At 38.5% G+C, this 24,366-nt stretch overlaps 1 protein-coding gene across 1 annotated transcript; it reads right to left on the reverse strand.

Annotated features, from left to right (window-relative positions):
• Positions 1-1,327: 1,327 nt before the first annotated feature.
• On the reverse strand, positions 1,328-22,691 carry AK88_04441 (uncharacterized protein; the record flags this gene model as incomplete). Its single annotated transcript, XM_012482051.1, has 3 exons — positions 1,328-9,321; positions 9,364-17,339; positions 17,506-22,691. 3 exons carry the CDS (start codon positions 22,689-22,691, stop codon positions 1,328-1,330), a joined length of 21,156 nt encoding a protein of 7,051 aa, XP_012337474.1.
• Between the last annotated feature and the right edge of the window lie 1,675 nt (positions 22,692-24,366).

Here is a 24,366-nt window from a genome sequence, read left to right on the forward strand (position 1 = left end):
GGAAGAAAAAAAAAAAAAAAAAAAGACAACTAATTTAAGGATGGAAACTGTTCTGGATAACGCAAAAAAGGTAGAGCGCGTCACATTAAGCGTTCGCTGAGCTGGACGAGGGATACACTTGTTTAGTGGCATTTTCCTGCAATATGCGACAAATCGGGGGAAGGAACCATGAACATTTTGACCGTTGCATGTTGCTCGTGCTTGCCAACACATACAACAAACGGTAGGGGCGGAAAATAACTTATCTATCCAGGAAGCTATCTTTGTACGGTTCAACCATTCCTCATCATGTGAACATTACAAAACAAAAAGTGTTAATGATCATTTAAAAATGAACTGTCTGTACGTATAGCATAGCGTTCTTAATTTCGCGTAGCTCGCAAAAAAAAAAAAAAAATGGAGAATACTCGAAAACGGTTTTGAACAACCTTATGCAAAGGCGCTCGGTGAACAAACATCATGTAGATAAGCTATACCTTCCAGCTATTTTGTTTCACAGGGCAAGGCTATGCAACACCACATTGCATAATGGTGTACATGTAAGGTATACAAAAAGGTGGAGATTACAAATTATACTCTCCACTTATACTAAAAGGATAGGCGAAGCATACCTGTTAAAATATTCGTCTATATTATAACCGAAGCTTTCGGCTACTCTATAGCAACGCGCAATCTTATTGGATGCACATTAAACTTTTAAGATAATGTAATACTTAATTTTATTCTGCAAAATGCACAAATCGGTTTAACAAAGGGGGAAAAAAAAAACAAAGAATTCACATTGGTTTTTAAAAAATGTATCATTCTGATACGAACGACATGGCTAATAAGAGAGCAACAAGGCTCTCATATAAATTAACAAACTGGGCAACCTAGAGAAATGGTTGCATAGCTAGGTGAAACACACTTGCTAACTGAACAAATATTTAGTGACAAAAAGGTGTATGGAATGCACGAATGGAATGGGGAAAGAAATAAAAAAACAAACAAACAAATGAACAAACAAACAAATGAACAAACAAAAAACAAATAAGCAACAAATGAAGGATTCAAATTAAGCACAACAAAAAGAAGCGCAATAAGATGTAAAAAAGATAATCGCACACGTTAACAGCCAGACGTGGCTATATTAATGCCGTGTGCAATTTTGTACACTTTGATTCTTAGCTATGGTTCAGATTTTACGCTTAAGGAAAACTCACATATATCTAAGGGGTATCACCATTTGGTATATCCTCACGGTGCAGCCTCTCTTCTCTATGCTTTTGTGCAGCAATTTTTATGAGTCCTAATGGGTGCAGCAAACTGTGCAATTTTTCGCGTGTGTCTAATTCGCAGTTTTTAAGTAGTACGGAGATTTATGCACCAAAAAGGATAGGAGTAGGGAAAAGGCGTGCAGAGCAACTTCCTTCGATTCGCATTTAACCAATTTTGAAATATATATAAATTTTTTTCTTTTATGTGTATGATGTTTCCTTGCATGTTTTTTCTTATATTTCAATTTGTTGATCTTTCTAGAGTCTTCACTAATGTGCACATCATTTTGTTGGTATGAATAGATATCTTTTTTCCTGAATCTGTTTTTTTTTTCCCCCTTCAGAAGGATGTGATCATCAAGCTTTTGTCCTTTTTCCACACGAGTCCTTGGGCGACCTTTTGGGCGACTACTTGGGTAGTTCCTGTCCCTCTCGCGATAATTATTTCCATGGTGTAGTGTGTCTTCCTCTCCGTTATGTCGTCTATTGGCCTTGCTTTGGCTTGCATCACGCGTATCATTTTTGGTGTAGTAGTTGTTCATTTTGTGGTGCGTTTTGTACAGTTTGGTGCGCGAGCTGCGTCTGTCATGGTCACATTGGTTATCGGCACGATGGTGATTGTTTTTGTGACAATTTTTGTGGTGGCCCTTATGTCGGTCATGATGACCTCCCTGTCCCCCGTCGCTAAGGTTGTCGCTCTGGTCCGCGTCCTCATAAGCCAGTTGCTCATTCCTGAACTGCTTCTCAAAGTACCTTTCGTAAGTGTTTTTTCGCATAATTTGCTTCATCCTGTGGTTGGAGTCATCCTTTTTGCTGAAGTAGAAGTTCCTCAACTTGGGTTTGTGGTGTGATCTTTTTACCTTATACACAGATCGGTACAGTATCCTAATGTAGTAAGATGGTTTGAAGTCTCCCAACTGTCTATATTTTTGCGGGTAGAAAAATGTATGAAAATTCCACTTGTTTTTTTTAACTGGTTGATCATCTTCCTTAGCCCCTGTACTAACATTTGAATGCTTGCTTTTTATTTTGTTTTTATTTCGACCTAATATGGACAACTTTTTCTTGCCCTGACCATGATCCACCTGGATTAGCAGAATGTCCACTTTGATGATGCAGTTCGTGAAGAGGGACCACAACAATTTATCCTTCTGGCAATAACCCACTTCTTTATTGCTAACCCAAAGGAAACTTTTTATGCTGCTAGCGTTGTTGTCTTTGAACGTATATAACGGAATGACAGCTACAATATTTTTTTGTAGAAACTCTTTTTTTTTTTTTTTTTCATTAATGATATAATTAGAGAAAGATAGTGGGTATTCGTAGTTAACAAATTTTGCGTACTCTTTAATGACGCTCATTTTTTTTGGCCTAACGACCGATTTCATAGTTACCGTTTGTATTTGATTTAATGTGCCAATAAAGAGAAAGGTGAAAAAGGAGAGGATGCTATTGAATAATCCAAAGAATAGACTGCTCAATGCGCTGAATAAACCATAGAACATAAGTGTTGCTACTGAAAGGAATATCTTGAATTTGTCTTTTTCCTTCTTTCGAAAATCTTTAATTTTTTTTATTGCCATGAATGGTTTATAAATCGTATTAACGCAGCTGATGGCGAGTATGTTTACAAATGACTGGCACCCGTAGCATATTCCTTCTGCACAGTTGGATGGTTGGTCTAGAATTTCATTTTGCAAAACATTGCTATTTGTAACGATACTGAAATTATCTGCATTTCTAGAAAATCTTTCAAAACAGGTACTCCAACTTCCACAAAGTCTACTCACTCCTTCGAGGATTCCTGATAGTAAGCTCTTTCCAAATCGGCCAAGTATATTCAAAAGTAAAATACAAAATAAAAAAGGAAAAGAACATGAATTCAAACTTTTTTTCAAATCCTTAATGAAGGTGTTGTAACCTTTTTTCCAATGCTTATAAATTATTAAAGGATTTCCAATAAAATCTACAGCCCCTAGAACATTGAACATTTGGTTCATACCAGGGTTTATATAGTCATTCATTATTTCGTTAAATATTAATACGTATAACGAACCGCACATATTTTTTTTAACCTCTTTTTCAAAGTGTATATGTGCGTCACTTATGTTAGGAATGTTCATTATAAGGACAACCAAAGCATTCATCACATTGGACTCCATTATTTCACTTTTCTTGTCGTAGCTTAGGATTCTATTCTTTAGGTTAATGATTAATTTAATCTCATTTATTTCTAATTTGGAGATAAATATTTTGTCGAAACTGATTAAGTTATTTTTCATATTAATATTTTGGATCTTTTTCAAAATACGCTTTCGGTTGTTGAGTAAATTTTTGTAATACTTCTCGCAGGATTGAAGATACTTGAGTCTTTTTTCGTTAAACATGTCTGAGTTGTAATTGGTCCTTAGGTTTATTTGTTTCTTGTTATTTATGTTGGCAACCTGGTTTAGCATTTGTTCTCCTCCGTGGGTGTGTCCACCAGGGACGGGCACGACGCTTGTGTGCTTCAACATGGGATCTTTCTCGTTACCTGATGGATTACCTGACGAGTTACCTGCGGGGATGCCCCTCTGGTTGTTTAGTCCTCCCACGGTGTCGCCCCTCTCAGCTTGCCCATCCTGATCACTTTCCGTGGCTGCTTGGTCTCCGTGTTTCCCCCAATTTTTGTACTCATTTATCATACTAATGTAGGCCCTCACGTCTGGCACCTCGTTGTCCGATTTGTTGCAAAAGGTGTTGGAGTGGAAAATGTTGCTGATTGGCGCTTCCTCTCGGCTTTTTCCTTCCCCCTTTTTGTTCGTCTTCCCCTTTCCCTTCTTTTTGTTCTTTTTTTTTTTTTTTTTTTCTTTTTTCTCCTCCACCCCCTGCTCATTTCTCGTGGCATTAAATTTGAAGTTGGCTATCTGTTCATATAAGTGGTAGTCCTTCAGAATGTAGTGCTTAATAAGTTCTTCCACTGGGCCCATATTTTGTTTGTACTCCAAGCTGTCATAATCGGTGTCCCTCAATTCGATGTTCTTCTCCAAGTTGAGCGAATTATAATTGGTCAAATCAAATTCGAGGATTTTTAACAGTTCATCGAAAATCTTCAAAATTTCAATAATAAAATATGAGTCCACATTTATACTCAAGGGAGAAAGTTTTATATTCACATCTGATAGTTCGAGGAAGTTCTTCATGTTCCCTCTCTTCTGCTTCACTATAGTTACGTCCAAAACGGAGTTACGTTGTATATAGAAAAAGGAAGGGATGAAAAGTTTGTAAGAATTAGACAAGGGGTTATTAGAATTTGGACTGATTAGCAGATTGTCTTTCTCGAAATAGGTGTAATCCTCACAAGATTTATTTTTTTTAAGTCCCATTGGCATTAATATATTGCTAGAATTCGTTTTGCAAAATTCATTTTCGTCCTTGAGTTGACGGGAAAAGGTATCATTTGATTTGCCCCCATTTGAGCGATAAAGAGTGGTCATGTCTTCTGTTCGTAATTTCCTTTCGAAGGTATTTCCTGCACTATTTACGAAGCCACTCTGGTCATGCTGCTCCTGTGCTGAATTGTCCACTTGGTGGCTCTTCTTCAAATCTATAATTGGCAACAGCACATTCTTATAATCTGTGTTCTTCGTATGATTGTCTATTTGCAGCCATCCTATATTTAAGTGAAACAAATCCTTGTCACTTATTTGTTTGTATACCACTAATATATATTCCATGGAGAAGTAGAGGATTTCTTCTAAGTTGTGGTTATTGATGCTTAATCCTACTCCCTTAAAAATGAAGTGCGCAAATATGTTTAAATTTAATGTATCTTTTTTTTTTTCTTCCCTGTTGATCATTTTTTTCTCATATAGGTCTCTAATAAGGTGGGTCATCCTGGGTCCCTTTTCAATAGATCGCGTGGTGCTTCTTTTTCTAAACAAGTTCAGTAAGTGCCATGGATTTGTTTTTTTCCGGTTCTTTGGGTATGCGCGATTTTGTGGAGTGGACGCCTCCGGTCCGCCATATGCATTTTGCCCGTTTGGGCTGTACTCCCCCGTTGGTGCGTCCTTCCCCCCAATGGAGTCCTTCCTCGCCTTGCGGCTCCTTTTCCGCTTGTCCTGCTTTTTGTTTCTCCCCCTGAAGTAAACGTTCTTTATCTTTTTGCTGAAGACATGTAACGACTTGAGCAGCTTGTAATTGTGCTTACGACTGAGTGGTGCGTTCGTGAAATTTAAAACGTTGCTTATAAGATCGTCGTAATTCTCAAACGAGAAGATGGTTTTCCCATTGTACGTTTTCTTAGAGCAAAGAATATAAACAAATGTATCTCCTTGTCTCAATTTTAATAAGGTGACGTTTGTCGAGTTGGCCAAATCAATTATATTTACATTTCCATCATTTAAATTTTCCACTTGTTCTGAAAATCGTTTCAAATGAAAAATTTTATCGTTAATAATTTTTGCATATTCATTGTCCTTCAAATAGTTGGTAGCCAAGAGGCTAAGGTGGTTGAGTTCGTTCTTCAGATTTATCTTCAGCGTGTTTGCATACTTCAAGTTGTTCTTACTGTTGTTGTTGCTGTTATTGTTCCCACTCTGATTGATCTTCTTTTCCTTTTTATTTTGTTCATTCTTCTTACTCGACGAAAGTATGCTGATCTTCAGCTTGGGGTCTTTATACGGGTTGTAAAATGAGAAATTAAAAGCGTAATTTTTGAATATTTCATCAAAGCATTTTTTCTTCTTTTTCGGGATTTTCCGTAACACTTCGGAGTGTTCATATATACCTAGCTGTCTGAGCTTAATGTTGTACTTGGTCAGATTTAAGAGGTAATATGGCACTACGTCGATGTCTTGGAAGCGCACAAATTTGCATCCCTTATAGGTGGAGATCTCCATGGAGCAGCAGGTGTACTCATAAGGTATGCTACTTGTTTTTAATAGCTCCTTGGATATATTCAAATAAGTAACGTCATTTTTGCCATTCTTTTTTAAAAGAAGATTTAGTTTTTTAAGTTTCTTTTCTTCCTTCTTAAAATTTTCATTCGATACAACTGGATGGCGGAAATAGATCATGCTCACTCTGGTCAGGTCCAGAACTTCCGACCAGTAGAGAAATTTGAAAGCGTCCACTTTTTTGTATTTTTTCACTATGATATTTGGTCTCGTGTCGTTTCCACTGGCTCTCTCCACGTCTTCCTTCTCAAGGGAGTTTTGCGCACTAGTGCTGCAAGTGCTTTTCGAGGACGAAGAGTGTTGCTTGTACATGTGCTGGTTCGCCCGTTCGATGTCTACGAGAACGCTCAGTTTGTGCGAGATATCATTCAGGGGGGGTACAGACGGATCATGCTCGGCGGGTGAATCGCACTTGGAAAGCAGGTTGCAGTCGTCGGGGAATTCACACTTGGTTTGAGAATCATCCCCCCTCGCGCAATCCTCTTCCTTTATCCCTCCCAACAGCTTCTCATTTTCCTTTTCCAAATTCTCCAAGTACAACTCCTTCTGCAAATAATCATCAATGAGGTAATTGAAGCTGCTTTCAAAAATGCCGCACATTTTCAACATGGCTTTTTTTTTAGACTGTGGGTGAAATTCGACATACGCCCCGGGCGCCAAAATATTGTATTTAAAATAGGTGTAATTTTTAATATACTCCTGAAAAACGATATTCATCTTGGTGTTATTTATTATGACTATGTAGGGTAGTATCTCCATAACAGTTGTTCGAAAGAACGGCATGGGGGCTATAGACATATATACGCTATACTTCAACTGTGGCACATTTTTATTTTTGTTTGAGCAAGTCAATCTGGTGATGGACAAATCTGTGATCCTAAAATCTTCAGACTCCAGCGGTTTATTAATATTGCTTCGGTAAAAGAAGCAGTTCCCTTTTGTTTTTTTCATTTGGTAGAACAGATTTGATCTACTCTTACTTATCATGTGTTCAGGGTTAGGTTCAGATTTCTCTGAAATGTCATTCTGCATTGGCTGATCACTGTTCTTTTGTTCTCCTTCTTCCATTTTTTCACTGTATATCTCTTCCGATTTTATTTGTTGCTTCTGCATTAGGGGTCCACCTCTTCCCATTTTGTGATTCCTTTTTTTGATTATGTTTCTGGTCCTTTTCAATTTCTTCCTTCTAATCATAAATTTCTTTAAAGGATAATTGATCCAGTTTTTTACTTCCTTGAGTGTTTCATAGGATATCACCACCCGGTTCCTTCTCATGGCAAATTCGCATGGCAATAATTTTCGTACATATGGCTCGATCACTACCATGTTGTCATTGTTTATTCTTTTTAACGTAATGGGGTAGTTCAATCGGTTAATTACACACGCTGAGACGAAAAACGTGCAGGACACTGAATATGTTGCATGGTGAATTTTTTCCAAGGAGATGTCTTGGTATCTGTTTTTGCCTGTTTCGTAAAATTCGTTGAATATGGCCCATATGGTTAGCTGTTTTTGTCCTTCCTCAATTTTGGACGATTTATAATTTCCTCGTTTCTTCTCAAAGCGGTCATTTTTCAACTTTACGTTGGTTAGATTACCATATTTTATGTAGTCCTTTATTTCGCCCAGAGCCACTGTGCGCGCGTGTGCATACACGTCCCCCTTTTGTGATGATTCATCCACTAGACTGTTACTGCAATGTTTCGCATGTGTTACACGGTTGGCATGCACAACACGGTCTATCTGCACTACACCATCGGAACAGTTTCCTCCACTCGCGCTGCTCCCATCAAGGGAGCTCCCAACAGTTGCCACATAATTGGGGACCTGTTCCTCTCCATCGTCAAGGGAGAAAAAGGATGCCATGGCCTCTCTGGTCTCCTTCTCGAGGATGATTTTCTCCCGCCCCTTCTTATGAGGATAGTTAATTGATATACTCCTGGAATTGTATCCATCAAAGGAGATATTTATATTGTTAGGAACGAAAGGCAGCTTTATGCTTTGCCCTGGATCAATCTTAATTTGATGTATGTTTTTATTGCCCTCATTTTTTATAGTAACGATAAAATTTGTTTCTTCCATGTATATTTTTCCATTGGTGTTTTCCTCATTTTGGCTGTTTTCCTTTTTTTTGTTTTTATATATGTACACATTTTTATCATTATTAATTTCTTTGAGCAAAATTTCTTTGTCTTTCATCGGAATAATGTCTCCACCATGTGTGATTTGCTTGAGGTTGGTTTTTTTCTCATTCAGCTTGTCAAAAAAGAGGATGCTTCTTTTCGAATCTTCCTTCTTCTGCTCACATTTGTTGTCTCCATTCTGTGGGTATTCCTCGGTGAAATTGTCCACCTCAGCAGGCGTCACTTCCACATCTGCATCCTGCACGCCATCCGTGTTACAGCGCTCTTGACTTGTATTATGTGCATCGGTTTGGGCCGTTTGGTAGGCATCACTTGAGGTGAGTCTCTCACTGGAATGGAGCAGCTCATTCGAGGCGAACTCCTCACCTTTACAACACCTATCGCAAACACTCTCGCCAGGTCCTTTAACGTAGGAGTCATCCACAGAAAGCGACTGATCAGTGTTGATATATGTTTTTTGTGTATTGGAGTGCTCTAGCGATGGAAGACTGGTGTAAGTGCTAGCGCTTTTTTTCATACTCTTAGTGGTCTTTTGTTCGAAGACCTCATAGGTCAAACACATGGTTCTCGGGAGTCCATTATTAATCATGAGAGCGTGATCAATACTTATTTGGAAAAAATTATGTGCGTCCTTTTTATGTAGAACGTAATTGGGATTGTAGACACTGATGATGGTGGACGTGAAATAGACCTCTTTCAAATTCATATAATTCAAATTGTAACTGTTGGACAAATTCTGATTATTTTTATTTCCCTCTTTTGTTAAAACATTATTTTCTTTCAGCAGATGATTTCTTAACCTAATTATGGATGGTTTGAATATTTTCGTCGTGTCGGCAAAGAAAGGTGAGTGGTAATTTAGCATATTGTCGAGCGTTGCTTTTGTGCATATATAATCTGCATTCTGATGGTCATTTAAAAAACCATATAAATCCTGTTTGTATATTTTTTCATTTTGTATAGAGAGCCATATGAATGCATTTTCTGCCACGAGCCAATATAAAGGTATGGGGATTAATTTATTACTATTGCTAGCTATTTTGATGAGATCCAGGTCACCTTGCGCATTCGTTTGCTCCTTTTTAAAGTACTCATTAAGAAGTGCCTGCTCTTCAAAATTGTCTTTCTCATAATCGCACAAGGAATTTCCAAAAGCGGAACTGTTACTTAGTGTGCTTTCCATGGAGAAGATCGAATTGGAGAGTGACGACAAGGTGATGTTGGACAGATCCGTCAAGCTCAGTGATGTGGTTGACGCATTTTTAGCTATACCTTGGTGGGGTGAAGTTAATGAGGAAGACTCCGCAGAGGAAGCGGACGATGATGCGGACTGCTGCGAAGATCTCTTCGCGAAACTGAAAAATGAATCATTTATGGACATTATATTTCTATATGGATTGGCTTGGCCAGAATAATCCCTAAATTTTTCACGAGAGAGAAGACCATTTTCATATTTGCTGATCCTTTTATGTCTTGTCTTTTTAAAAACCCTCTTGAGGTATATTTCTTTAATTTTTTTTTTGATAAATCGCTTCTGTAATTCATGCTTTTGCTTACTTTTTTTTCCTCTTTTTTTTTTTTTTCTCTTATATTTGAGAGGTGCTAAGGAGCTAAATTTGATGTCTCCCGAGATGTAATGCTCTACTGAGGATAGTTTCATCAATGGAAATATATTCTTAATGCATTTCCTTCCATACAAGTAGGACTTATGTTGAATATAATTAATAGCTTTTTCTTTATTATTTGTGCTTTGATGATAGGGACCATTTTGGTCGTTCATATTGTTTGCCCCACTGCCCTGTACATCATTGTTGTTAATTGTCTTTTTGTTTTTTTTTTTTTTTTTCTCACTGAGTGTATTATTTTCCACCACACTATGTTGGATGAACTTTTCTATTTTTTTATCAATTTTTAGCGTGTACGTTGGTGGAGGGGAAGGTACTGTATTGTACTTGTGAAAATATTCTTTAAAAATACCATTGCGGTTTGAATTTCCTGGTACTGATTTGAAAACATAAAGGGGAAAATCAGTGTTGTTCTTAATAGCCACAATGGATGATAGGAAAAAGTCATACTCTTGTTTTTCTTCATGACTTATTCGGCTACTTGTTCGAAAAAAAATAAATAAATGATTTCGTGGTTGTGGAATATTAGCGGGCTTCCACACCTCTTCCTTATTTGTATTAGTATTCTTTTTGGAGGTGTAGTTGGATGGGTATATGGTATGATAATTACTCTCAAGGGATAAATTATCCATTTCTAAGAGTTGTTCATTGTATAGCTCTTCCTCCACTTGTGCATTTATATTTGGAGGCAATCTCCTCTCTGGAATGACCAATCGGATGATGTCTTCATTCTCATTCGCTGTGTTGAGTATACTTGATGGGATGTCATATATATAATTTAACAGTCTGAATCGGATTAGGAAAAATTTCACCTTTCCATTTTTGTGCGTGGGCAAATCGAGCGATTCGTTATTGCTTAATATTTTCCATTGGTACTTTAGTGCATTTCTGCTGTGGGTTGTGGACGTATCTGTGTGATCTGCGTTTACCTCATTCTGATCGGACGAGAAATTGTTCTTTTCTTCTTCCTTCGCGAGAGCGTTTTGTGCTCCAGGTGTGCGATATTTACTGCTCCTTCTTCGTTTTATACGCGAGGTGTACTTCGAACGGGTGGTATTCTCCCTATCTCTACTCGCCATACCCGAGTTTGGCACAGCGCCGTGTCCTCCAACTCCACCTTGCATGAATTTCCTCTTGGATATCCTATCGATGGTAGACAGGAGCAGGTTCTCCTTATTATCGTAATTTTTTGTCCCGCCTAAGGAGTTTCCCTTTGCCTCAGAATGGAATCCCTCACTTTCATCGTAGCACAAATCGCCCTTAGCCTGTATGGTGCATATAGCAATAGGCTGACCAAGCAAATTGTTAATCTTACAAATATTATTCATTTCGAGTCTCTTTTTCCTCTTAATGTAATTAAACAATTTAATGTGAAGGAGCTGCTCAGGGGCAGAATCAGATTTGTCCAAATTAAATTCGTTTTCATATTTGGCTAAATAGTCCCCTGGGTACTGGCACGAGTATTGATAATTTCTCAGGAGCTTTTCCAAAATGAACTCTCCAAAAATGTAGGTGTCTAGGGATCGATTTACGCTATGGAGGACATCAAACTTGTTGTACCTGAATAGGATATGATCATTTGTAAGCAGAGGAACATCCTTGTACTGTTCATCATGCATAACAGCATAGCACTTTGGCCAACACATGGACGTGTACGTGTCATCCATTTCGCTCACGTTTTTCTTCTCCGTATTGTTATCTTCATATTCTGTTTGGTATATCATATTACTTGCATGCATATTTTTGGAAGAGAGTTCTTCATTTTTGTCATTTTTTCCTCCCTGAGGAAGTTTTTTCATGTTTCTTTTTTTGTCTAACTCGTTCATGTGTCTTCCCAGGAGCAAACGCGTCCTCTGGGTTATTATAGAAAAAATGACACTGCAGCATATGGAGAGGATATTATCAAGTATGTTAAAATTTAAATTAATGTTGAGCCATGAGAAATAGTAGTATACATGTATTGGAGATATTAGGTCCTTTTTCACAGCTATAATTTCTACACGCACAGGCTCCACAAATGTTTGGTACGAATTTTCCTTCTTGTTAAAATTTTCACAATACACTAAAAATTCTATCTTGCATTCCACATTTTTGCTCTTTTTATTTTCTTTGTAATTTTTTATATCAGTAAACATGTATTCGTTATTTATGAAGATTTGATTTCCGTTTTGAGGTTTTTTATTTTCATTTTTTAATTGTGTAGAATTGTTCTTTGTATTACTCTCCATTCTATTCAGTTGGTCCACTCGTTCCATTTTGATTTCCTTTTTTTTAAAAAATATCTTCTGGAATATTTTCTTTATTTCTACACACAACTGTTCAATGCTTTTTACGAAAATGTTCCTACTGCAAAATGTCCTCCACCCGTTGTTTTCTTTCCTGCTGGGAGTAGTCCCCTCTTGTTCTCCACACCTGTTCGAGTCTGACAAGTCGTTTTTCAAATGGTTTCCTTTGGCTCCATCTGGGTGACTTCCTCCCCCCTCTGCGTTCATATCATTGGCGATATCATCCATTACCCTGGTTATGTTTGTTCCCCTCCGATTTTCCTTCTCCTGAGCGGTTTTACTACACATGTACATTTCGCTTTTATTCTCATTTGGGCGTTTCAAGACAGGGGGTGTGGAAGATGACCCGGTTTCACCACATCTCGCCCATGCTCTGTGCGAGGTCTCACGTGAGTACAGCTCCTCATATGATGATTCGTCCAAATTGGCATTGTTGCCTGTACCAATTTTGCTGAAAGCGTAAGGAGACACTTCCAAGCTGCTGTCCATGGGGATATGCGATTCGAAAGTCATGTCGTCACGCAGACAGTGAGTCGTTATGCCATCCTTTCCACTTCTCCCTGGGGAAAAGTCCCTTTGATTATCCATCAATTGGAAATCCCCTGCTACCCTTACTCCGTTCGCTTCTCCCCCTGATACACTTTGCTCATAAATGTTTAGGGAATATAAATGGAAGGAAAAATACTCGATGACAAAATTTAGAGAGCACCTATTGTAAGCAGTGTTCGAATCCCATACTTGAAAAATGATTACATCGAAATTGACGTTACAGTTCATTTCAATATTTTCTACAAAATTCATCATTAGCATGTTTAGTGTGTTTGAATCTAATGGATAATCCATCTGACATTTAACCCTTTCGTGAGAATCCCTGTGCGTGAAGTTGACATGATCTTTTTTTACGATGTTTTTCTCCGAGTTTTGTCTGAACAGGTGTTGACTGTTCGACAGGTCAAATTGATTCGTTTCATTTTTGCTAGCTATGAAACTTTTTATGGTTCGAAAATTTTTTACTCCTTCGAGGTTGTCCCTTCCAGTGGATTTCACTCCACGAAATGGATTAGAATGATTCTTACCACCAGGGGTTAAGCAAAAACTAACGAATAATCTACTCATCTCATCTTTCTTGAAGGAGCGTATTTCTTCTTCCAAATGATGGCGGTTCGAAACAGGTGATTCTGAGTCACTTAGCGCATATCCACTAGACATGCCACTTGTAGAAGTACTCATAACATTAAAGTAGAAGCTATCACTAACCATTAGCTCATTTGTGTGATCATAAAAATTATCGTTCGTGGATGTTGCTCTTAGTAGTAAGTCCTCTTCTTCTTCCTTCTCATTTAATGAGCATAAATCAAAGAAGTAGGTCGAAAAGTCAAATATTATATTGCATAGCTGGTTGAGTAGGGTTAAGGCGTTAGAATCCACATTCAGAATGATGGGTTCGCAGGAACAGTTGATGTCTATCCCTTCCACATCGTTTTGAACCAGTACATTATCCTTCTGTGCAATTTTTATACTCGTTACTTTATTTATTCCTAAACATCTTTCTATCAATATTTCTGGGCTTGGTATTTTCATTTCGAAATTTAGATTTACTCTGCATGGTTGTAGGAGGATGTTATTGTAGGGCACGTTGTTCCAATCGATGTAGGCCCTGAGCAAGGGGTTTTTTGTGACTGGTCTGCTTATAGCACTTGTAATTTGGGAGAGAAATATATTCATATTTAGTATGCATGGGACGTATGACGACACTTGGATAATCCACTTCATGAATTTGCTTTTCACAAAGTCGTTTGCGTCTAGTACTTTGTTCAAATTGGAATGACGCAATACATCCGTCACTTTCATTTGTAGTGCCTCCATTTGCTCATTAGGGTTACTTTTCTTTTCCAGGTTGCTCGAGTCGTTGCTGATCTCTTGGCTGCTTTGGGGACATTCGTTCGTGGGAGTATCCCCTATCCAGCGCACCCGGGAAGAGGAATCTCGCTCATTGCCTTTATCACCCTTATCGCTGCTATCTCCAGCGTTTCCGTTACTGCAATCCCCAGAGTTTCTCCGTGCGTCTTCCTTTTCCTTTCTGCCCCCTTCTAAACTCTCTTTATATAGCAAGAAAAAAATCACAGACTTCAGGCACCCCTTCGTGGCCAAAACGTACGGATTTTCGATATAGAAGCCTTTGCACCACTTGATTTTTTGGCGGAATTTGAATCTGCCTGTATTTTTCTCCCCGCTTTGATGGTTATCATGTTTTTCACTGAGGTATTCCCCATCGGGATATTCTCCATATGGGTATTCCCCTTCCGGGCGAGATCTTCCCCCTTCCATTTGGTAACTATTATAGGGATCGCTCACTTTCCGTTTTTTTTTCCCCCGATTAGCTTCCTTCCTCCTTCGGCTTCTAATAGACTTGTTTTTCCATTCCTTCGCTTTATCAGCCACACTTGTCTTTCTCGATTGTCTGCTTTTAATTTTTTTGCCGCCGTTAGGATATGCCTTATTGGGCTCTTCGCTCAAAAGGTATGAATTTTTTCTTTTCTGCGGAACCCTAACAGGGTCTAAAGCTACCCATAATTCGAAGTAATTAATTTCGATGTCTAGATGTATGTAGGGGTATGCATTGCTTTTACAAAGTTCCTTTGTGTAGGCAGTGTAGTTTAAATTTTTTGAATGGAGACAATCGCGGCAGCTGTTTAATGGGTCCGAGTTGTTAAAAGGTATGGTTCCCCTCTTCGTATTATGGGTGTCATAATGAGGTGGGTAGTTCTTGTTCTGTAGTAGTATCTGTTCATTTGGTGGAGGCCATGTTGAGCTACTTCCATTCATTATAGAGTGTGACCCACTGGAGAAAAATTGATTCCCTTTATGAACATCACCCTTTACACTATCTGCAGTTAAAATTTTTTCGACGTTTTTTTTTTTATTTATTTTATTAAAAGTGTAATTAAAAAAGTAGTTTTCGTGAAGCAGGATTTCCTTCAAGGTGGTATTAATGCCTTCCCGATTTTCAATGATGATTGTTTGGTACTGGTTGCAACAGATCGATTTATCTTCTGTTATGAGATAGTATGTTGCTGTCGGGTCATCCTGCGCGTCAGTGTACATTATTTCCCCGTGCTTGATGCCTGGCATAGCCGCGTCTTGCTCCCCATTTGGGATGCTCCTCATTTCGTTGCACTGAAACATAACACTGTAGTTGTTAATCAAGCTGTCGACCGCAATTTTGTAGGTGCCCTTTCCAGAAACGATTGTATTGCTATGCTTAATGGAGATAATATCATAATTTATGTACTGAACCTTTTGCAAATAATTTAAATGCATATCTTCACTATCGTCCAGCTTTCTGTTGATGTCTTCCTCAATTGTGTTCATTTGTGGTAGCAGCTCATTAATGCTTAAAACCCATGTTAGAAATTCATCAATAATTTCCCAAAATATTTTCACCTTTGTTCTGTTTAATATAAATTTGAACGTGTGGTTATTTTTGAATAGGTAGCCAAAGTAGAGCAACACGAGGTGTGTCTTTTCGAGATCCGGCAAGTCGATGTTGCTTATGGAGTAGTCCAAAAACGTGTCCTCCGTTTCTATCATGTCGTTATTGTTCAGGGGATCCTCATTTGTCCCTTTATTTACCTTGCGTGATTTCTCCGAATTCAGAATATTCTCCCCACTTGTGTACTTCCCCCAATTGCGAGACTTCAATCCGTTGGTACGCTCCGCCCTGTCTGTTCCGAACTCGCTGCGGTTGACAAACTTCAAGTCGCTATGATAAATGGAGCTCATGCTGAGCAGCGCAATGTTCGTTTCATCCCTCACGTCGACCCCATTCATGGAGTATAAAATGTAGGTGAAATTATTTTTTTCCACTTTTGCAACAAAGAATATATCAGAAAAAATGATGGTGCACAGTGGAATGGCATATTGCATACTGTTGAACATATTCTTTTGCATATTTTCGTTAAGCGCAATGAAGTTTTTGTTATATAATAAATCATCCTGGCTTGCATCCATCATGATGTTGTTTTTGTCCTTCCTGTGGAAGTCATTCATTTCTTGTTCTCTTAACGTGCTGGTCAAATTGTGCAGCGTGTCCCCTTCCCCTTCACCCGCTATGTGCTCATCTTCATCCTGGACACTGGATAGTTTGGCCTTATATTTTCCCTTACCAAATATAGAAGATATTTTATTGTCCGAGCTTATGCCATTTTCTACTAATTGAAATGTATTAGGACTTGTAAGTTCCTTGGATTTTTTTCGTCCCTTTAAAGGGCTCTTCCTTTTCCAGAAGCGAATAAATATTTTTTTAATAGACAGAGAAAAGCTACATGTAATGCTGAAATTGTTATGAGATAACCTTTTTTTAATATTCTCTATATCGATTAGCATTTTTTGCACTTTTGTTTTTTCGTGGTCATCTAGCGATTCGTCGCTGTCATAGTTTTCGAGCAGGTCGATCCACGAATCGTCGTCTGACGATATTTGTGTGAGGTGTTGATCAACGTTGGAGAGATGATTGTCCATTTGTTCCATCTGGTTTGTTTCTTTCTTTTTTCCCCCTTTTTTTTTTTTTTTTTTAAATTTTTCTATTTTGTTTTTTTTTCCCTCTTCTGGTTTCTCCTGCTTCAAGAAAGAAGAAATGTCGTCATTGTAGTGGGAAATCTTCTTCACCTCAGTCATATTCTTGCGATTCCACAACAGGGAATCGTCTGACTCTTCACTTAACTTTGTGAACGAGCCTCCCAATTGGCTTCCGTCTTTCTCATCCTCATGATTACATCCGGTTGCGTCTGCTGCGCCCTGTTGGCAAATTTCCTTTTCTCCAATGCTGCCTCCTAAATGAGGATCTCCTTGTCCTATATATTCTTTTGCCAAGAAATAGTCACTGTGGTTCTCCAACCCGCCATGATCCCTACCTTCGCCCAAAATTCCAGCCAAATCGGCTCTTAATTCTGATATGGACAATTCCTTTGTGGTTCTCACATGGCTATCACTTAAGTAACCAACGAGAGTATCCCTCTTTTGTCTGCAATATGTATCCTCTAGAGGAAGTCCATTATTCTGGGTTCTTAACACGTCTGCTGTTCGGCCCTTCCTATATGGGGACAATTTAAATGTGCTTGACTTTTTTTTCTGAAGTGAGTACCCACTTTTGTCACACTTATCACTTTTTTTTTTTTTTTTTTTTTTTTTTTTTTTCGCCGTCCATGGTGGTATCCTGCTGAGGTGCTTCCACATGGGTGTCTGGCCCCTGGTCGGACTTTGATGATTTGAGTTTTTTTCTTGTCCTTTTAACTTTTTCACTGGGGTTAGACAAATGGATAGGACGAGAAGCATCACTATTTGTGGCCATTTCGTGTGTCCTCTTCTTTGTGCTAGGGTGCCTCCTCTTGAGGTGTACGGATCCAGCTGCAGATTTTCTAAACGAAGGTTCAACCATTTTATCCTTGTGTGCAGTCGCATAGGCCTTGTAATATTTTTGGTTCAATTTATACATGGACTTAATTTTTTTTTTTAAGAAAAGAATATTTCTTTTTTTATTTTCCACCTGCTTCATGTTGTAGTGTCCATAAATGTAGGAAAAAATGAGAAAAAAAAATTCCATGTCGTAATCGCAAATATTGATATACATATTTTCTTCGTTAAGCTTCACGATACACATGGGGAACTTCGGGTTGAATTTTAAGTGACACACGTGGATGGTGCAAGACGCCTTTTCGCTCATGGAGAACACATAGTTGGAAGATTTATCTTCACTTTTGTCGTAGTTTACACTTTTTTGGTTAAAGTACGAGTAACCATTTTGTATGTCCTTATCATGGTATGTGTCGTCGTTCCACGATTTTTGGTACATGTCTAGGAAGCTGTGATTCTCCAAAATTTCTTCTTCCTCTTCGTATTCATTTGCACATGTTTTAAAGAAAAAGGCACTGTACCTTTTGTCCATGCAGTAGGTCCCTTTAAGATTGCTAACGTTGTATGACGCTCCTTTTATCGTGTTCCTTTCTCCATCCGCGTGAGTCTGCGACATGGAAGCATTCTTCCCATTTTTGGCAGGTGGGCAGCTGGTGGATCTTAAAAACTTGTTACTCTTCCTTTGTTTGTAATTTTCTAGAGAAGAAGAATATTCACTGTCTGGTTCTTTTTCATTTTTTTTTAAATTAAAAATTTCTGATTGTTTTCTCTCATCAATGGAGTTGTACATGTTGTTATCATTATCGTCATTGTTGCTGATGTGGGCAGTGTGACCCTGACCACTTGCTTCACTTGCTCCTCCTTGTGCATCCAATTCTAATGCACTTCTCCTGTGGGAATATCTATGTCCATCATTTCCCTGATTGAGCTTGAATGAAAATTTGTCTCGGGCTGCCTTCTTTCTAGTAAAGTAACCTTTATGTTTGGCATGAAATAAGTTACGGTAGGGTCTTATAAAATTCTCATCCAAATAAGTTTTATAAGTCCTAGCTGCGTGGTCCCAATTTAAAATCCTTCTTACCTTTATTCCATCAAACTGTAGGAAAAAGGAGTCATAGACATTTTTGTTAGTGGCCGTTTCGTCGTAGCAAACCATTCGTTGGGTTAGTTGACTAACGATTTTGACCGGATTTAAATTTAAGCTGTAGCCCTGCACCTCCGACCCTTTTCCAGATTTCGTAATGACAAAGGAAAGTATTTTTTCAAGTTCCACATCTAGGAAGAGATTAGTATGTTTGGTGTAGTTGTCTAATATATCGTTGCAGTATCTAGCGCCTAGTTCTAAAAAGTATTCCCTTTTATAAGAGATTGTTTCTTGTTTCTTCTTTGACAGAACTTCTCTAACGTCGCAAAAATGAAAATAATCATCAATGAATGAATTAACGATCTCTCCGTTTATATTAAATATGGAATCAGCACAATTATGCAAAAAGAGTCGATGGTCTGGTTTTTCCAAAATAGTGTAGGACTGATTATCATATCTGAGATAAATGGACGGGTCCGACAAGACAATATTATTTAGCTCATTGCAGTAAATGTTACTATCCCTTTTTGGAAAAAAGAAAAAATTGTCTTCCACCAAAAATTTGAGTTTCTGTCTCAAACTTCCAAAGTTCAAATTTTGACTTCCATCTCTCCCTTTTACATAATCATCTTTACGTTTATTATCCCTCTTGAGTATGTTGTACTTTTTTAAAAACTCGAAATTATCAACATTAAACAAAAATTTCTTGCGATAACTTTCGTAATTGTCTTTCTTACCTGCATTGGTCAGAATGTACAGTACATTTATGTCTGGCTTGATGTATTTATTGTCTAAATTTTTAACTACCAGAAGTAATGTTAGAGGGTAAAGCTCTAAATCTATGGAGTTCTTCAATTCGTGTGTGTTTGATATTTGGTTATGGTAGTGAATGCACTGCATGAGGAGTGCGTACGTTTTTACAAAGTTCACCGTCCTGGTGTTTATTCGGTTGCACGTTTCAACCGTCACCAAGCAGGTACTGTTAATGATGCAGATGTCTATACAAATGTCTATGGTGAATATTTTTTCCCGGAAAGAGTTTTTAATTTTATTATACACCTTTTGATTTTTCATTAAAAGTTTAAGCGCATGTATACTTTCGCTGGCGACTTGTTTCAGTTGATTATCCTTTCCGTCTGCGCCGCTTGTTTCTTGGTTTTCCTGCGGGCAAGCCTTATCTGTTACGGCTCCATTGTCCCCTTCATTAATACTAGGATGGCTGTTTGCCTCCCCCATGTTGTCTCCCCTGTTCGGCATATTCTTTGGATCCTCCGCCGTGGCGCCTCCGCGCAACTCCACCTCCTTCCTGAACTCCTGCAGTTTGCAGAAGGCTTTACTCCGCAATAAATTAATTATATTTATGGAATGATTATTTTCAAACTGCTCGCAGAATTTCTCCGCTTCTATCTTCTCCTCCTTTGATGTGTGCGTGTCTAGGAGCTTTAGAACCCATTTCTTTATATAGTTAATTTCGTCTTCATTGTCCGCCTTGATCTTTTCAAATTGGGAGAGGATTCCTGCCTTCCAAACAGTGTACGTAACAAAATTTAAGTTTATCCACTTGACAAAATTTAATATTTGCTTATCAGAAAAAATTATTTTTATATTCTTCAAGGTGACGAAGACACTTAGTTTAGGTAGACATTCTTCAAACTCCTTTTCGCTTCTTCTTTGTATGCCCCAGCTTGAGAAGCATCGAGCAAATGGAAGTCTTCCATGGTCAGTCGGAATCAAACTCAGGTAAATTTCACCATACCCTTCAAAGCAATTCGGATGTATTACATACTCATGCCTTATATTTTTTATAAGTTGTAAAAAGAGATAAAATGTGTTTAACTTTTCTTTGCTTATTTTGTACGTTTTTTCGTACATTAGATAGACTGAGTGTATTTTTTTTCTTTTTCTTGTTCGTATTTTTTCTTTTATTTCGTTTTTTTTTACATACTTTGTGAATTTTTCCTCATCGAATTGTGATTCCGATTCTGTTTCGACGTACGATTGCCTCCTTCGCTGTGCGTTTCCAAGTCTCTTCATACGACTGCGTCTGCCCCTGGTGGTCCTCATTTCTGGGTCACTCGCAAAATTGAGACAAAATTTACTATCGCCATTTAGGACAACAGGGGAACTTGGTCCCCCGTCTGAATTTTGCTTACAATCATCCATCATAGAGTGATACTTGTTCGCTCCGCAACTGCTTGTCCTATTTTGTACACGTACATACCTCTTCTGCTTCTTCACGTCTCTGAAAGGGGTGTTAGCACGCTTTGCACAGTCCGTGCCACGGTAGACATTTCTACCGATGGACTCTTGATCGGAGCCATTCTCCTTGGTGGTGAAGTACCCATCGCTGAGGATGAGCTCCTCGTTGGGGCTCACCACGTCATCACTGCTTTTGTTACTGGTCCGATTTATCAAAGTTTTATTAATAACGTTGGTAAATGAGTTTATAGAGAAGAAGGACACCGCTTTGTTGAGATAATTTTGTCCTTCCTCCTTGGAATCATTCGATGGGTGCTTAAGTGGGGAGTGGATATTCATTTGGTGATTCTTCTTCTCCTCACCATGTAGGACAAAGTCATCACCTTTGCTGTTCACGTGTGCATTCCTTTTCCTTTTACGCTTGATTATTTCATTTTTCTTTCCCTTGAGGACTGGATTTTCTAGAGACTCTGAAAATTTGGTGATGCACGCAACCCAGCTGACGTCATTGTCGATGCCTAGGTTGTGCATAACTGGGAGTATTTTTTCCTCCTTTTTGGAGAAAAGGTTAAAGTTGTAAAAGTTGCTAATAGATAAGGCGCATTTTCCATCCTTCTTCCCCAAACAATTACTAGCGTTATCACCATTGGTGTCTGTTAAATTTCCTTCAATAATGGGATAACGAGTCGATTTTGTGTGATCATCTCGATCGTTTTGTAATATTTGTTCATTAATTTGGTGAATTTTTTGATTAAATTTGCTCATACTTTTTACATCTAGCTCATTCCTTCTCGTTTCTGAGAAGGTGTTCTTAATATTTTTAATAATATCTTGGAAGTCCCTCAAGTTTTCCTCATTCGATTTGATATTTTTCACTTTGTTCAAGTGTGGCCCTTTTTTTCGGCGCTTGTGTGTAGTATTATTCGAATGTTTTCCTCCTTTTTTGTCGTTTTTTTTTTTCTTTTTTTTTCTTTTCCCCCGTGTCTTAGTGTGTTTTTTCTCCTCGTGAGAGCCAACATCGAAGGAGCTAAAATTGTTCATATATAAATTATCCCACTGTGCATGATATTTTTTATTCATAATTTTTTTCATATCCAGATAATCCATGTAGAACCCCAACTTTTTAATCGTTATCATATTTATCATGGTGTTATTAACTAGCTCATTTTTTTTGGTGTAGTAACCATCCCTCTTGATGGGCAATCCATCTTTTGGTAAGCTTAGGAACAATTCCTCGACGCTGATTCCGAAGGAAAAACAGGTAGAAGGGTTGCTTGTGAAATCTTCTATTCGTATATGTACATTCTTCACTGAAATGTTTATATTATTTATTGCGGACAGCAGCATTTGCCAGATAACCCCCCCTTCTATGGAACAAACAATCGCTCTGTACTCTGAAGATAGTAATGAGTTTTTTTTATTTTCTATATATTTCTCCTTGTATAATTTATCGTCGAAATATTTTGGTGGGATGGTGGACAGCACTAGGATCACATCTTCTATGTACACATTGATCGGGTTTTTCATAAAATAAAAAATTGGTAAATTAATTTTGAAGTATCCAATGCACCCAAAGTTTAGTCTACATGGGATATCAATCAGATCAACAATAGACTGCTTCAAGTGGATGTTCGTTAGCTCCAGCTTGCCAGTTAGGAGGTCGCTTATCCCGAACTGCTCGTCATCTATTCCGTAAATAAAGTTCCCCAGCACTTTGTTCAGGATGTCTGAAAGGAATTTCTGAAACATTTTTCCGGCGGTTTATGAGCAGGCGGTGGGGAAAAAATTCGGGACACTTGGCCTTCAAGGTGGGTTCCAGTAGGTGCTTCTAGGGGTGCAGTTAGAAGGTGCCCCTAGAAGATGTCACTAAAGGTGGCGTTTCTGAGGTGCGATTCTAATCCGCCGTTCTAAGCCGCCGTTCAAATTGGGGTATCGACTTGAATTTGCTTCGCCGCCTTTCCAGACCCACCTGCTGGTCATCCCTTGCGACCGCGTCGCACACAAATCAGCCCGTTCGCTTTTGCGCCACAAGATTCCCGAGTGACGAGTGGTTACGCGTAGATAAACGCGTATACGTGTGTACATGCGTACATATGCGTGCGTACGTATGTATACGAGTACACATACCCACGTTGGCTGCCGGGGGATATCCTCTGGTGTACTGGTTCCCCCTTCGCCGGATTAATCACAAAAGAAGCGAACTCTCTGTGTTCGGTTACAAAAGCTTAAAATATCATTTGGTCCACTTTGCGCATTTTGAGCAATTTGCGCAGATCTTACAACACGGGCAGCTTACAAATTTCACCCCTTCGAAGCACGGAGAGGTTCGCTGTTCTGTTCTAAATTGCAACCATCGTGGCACTTTGCGTTCTCCTTTTAGTGGTTCCGTTCGGAGTGCCGATCTGTTTGTGCGTCCGCGCGTTTATTTTTTTATCTATTAATTTTTTTTATTAATTTGTTCGCTACTTGTTCGCTTATTTTGTCGCTCAACTTTTCGCCTATTCACTTATACACGTTCGTGCACTGATCGCCCCCCTATGAAAAAAAGTTGTAAGAACAAAAATTTGAAAGCGCGGGGGGAGAAAAAAATGGCAACCAATTCAGACTCATGCACCGACAGGGGATGAGTATTCCCGTCAAGCAAACCACGGGGGGTGCATCCGGAAATAAATGCAGCATACAAATGTATGCATACAGAAGAAATTGCTATTTAAGTGCGTGCGCACGTATGTATATAAAGAGTTGATGATCGCTGTTTATAAATGAGTGGAACGGGCAGATAATTACGGGTATAGTTACACGTATGTAATATTTGACACCCGTGCGAGCAGCTTACATACTGGTTTTTCACACCTCTACCATCGTGCACACACATTTTTGAGGAAAATATTATCCCGCGTTTCAAGTATGCAAACCGTTGGTAAGCGCACATTTGTTACGGAAGTGTGTGTCTGACTTTCTCTCCGTAAATAGCACAACGCGGAAGGATGTGACACATTGCGAGAAAAGCGCGATTTTGACAAAATTTCGTTTTCTTCGCTGCGCGTAATTTTAAATGGTTCCATATAACAAGAAAAAAAAAAAAAAAAAAATGCCCGTCGCAATGGTACTAACGTATGCTGCAGAGGACGTTAACATTACATGTGCGATGTTCGCAAAAAAAAAAAAAAAAAAAAAAAAATTGGACAAGAAAATAAAAGCTTCATAGTGATATAAAAAGGATATCCGTATGAGCACATGTCATTTCGTATTCCATTTTTTTATGAATAAATTATATTTATGTTATTTTAAAAATGTTCCTTTTTTTTTTAATAACCCCTTGGTATGAAGCGCCATTGGGCATGTTTCCTGCTATGTCCCTATGATGTGCCAGCCCATCCCCCCTGCAACACAGTAATAAATGAAAAAAAAGAAAAGCGCAAAA

Source organism: Plasmodium fragile (genome assembly GCF_000956335.1).
Source record: "Plasmodium fragile strain nilgiri unplaced genomic scaffold supercont1.63, whole genome shotgun sequence".
NCBI lineage: Eukaryota > Apicomplexa > Aconoidasida > Haemosporida > Plasmodiidae > Plasmodium > Plasmodium fragile.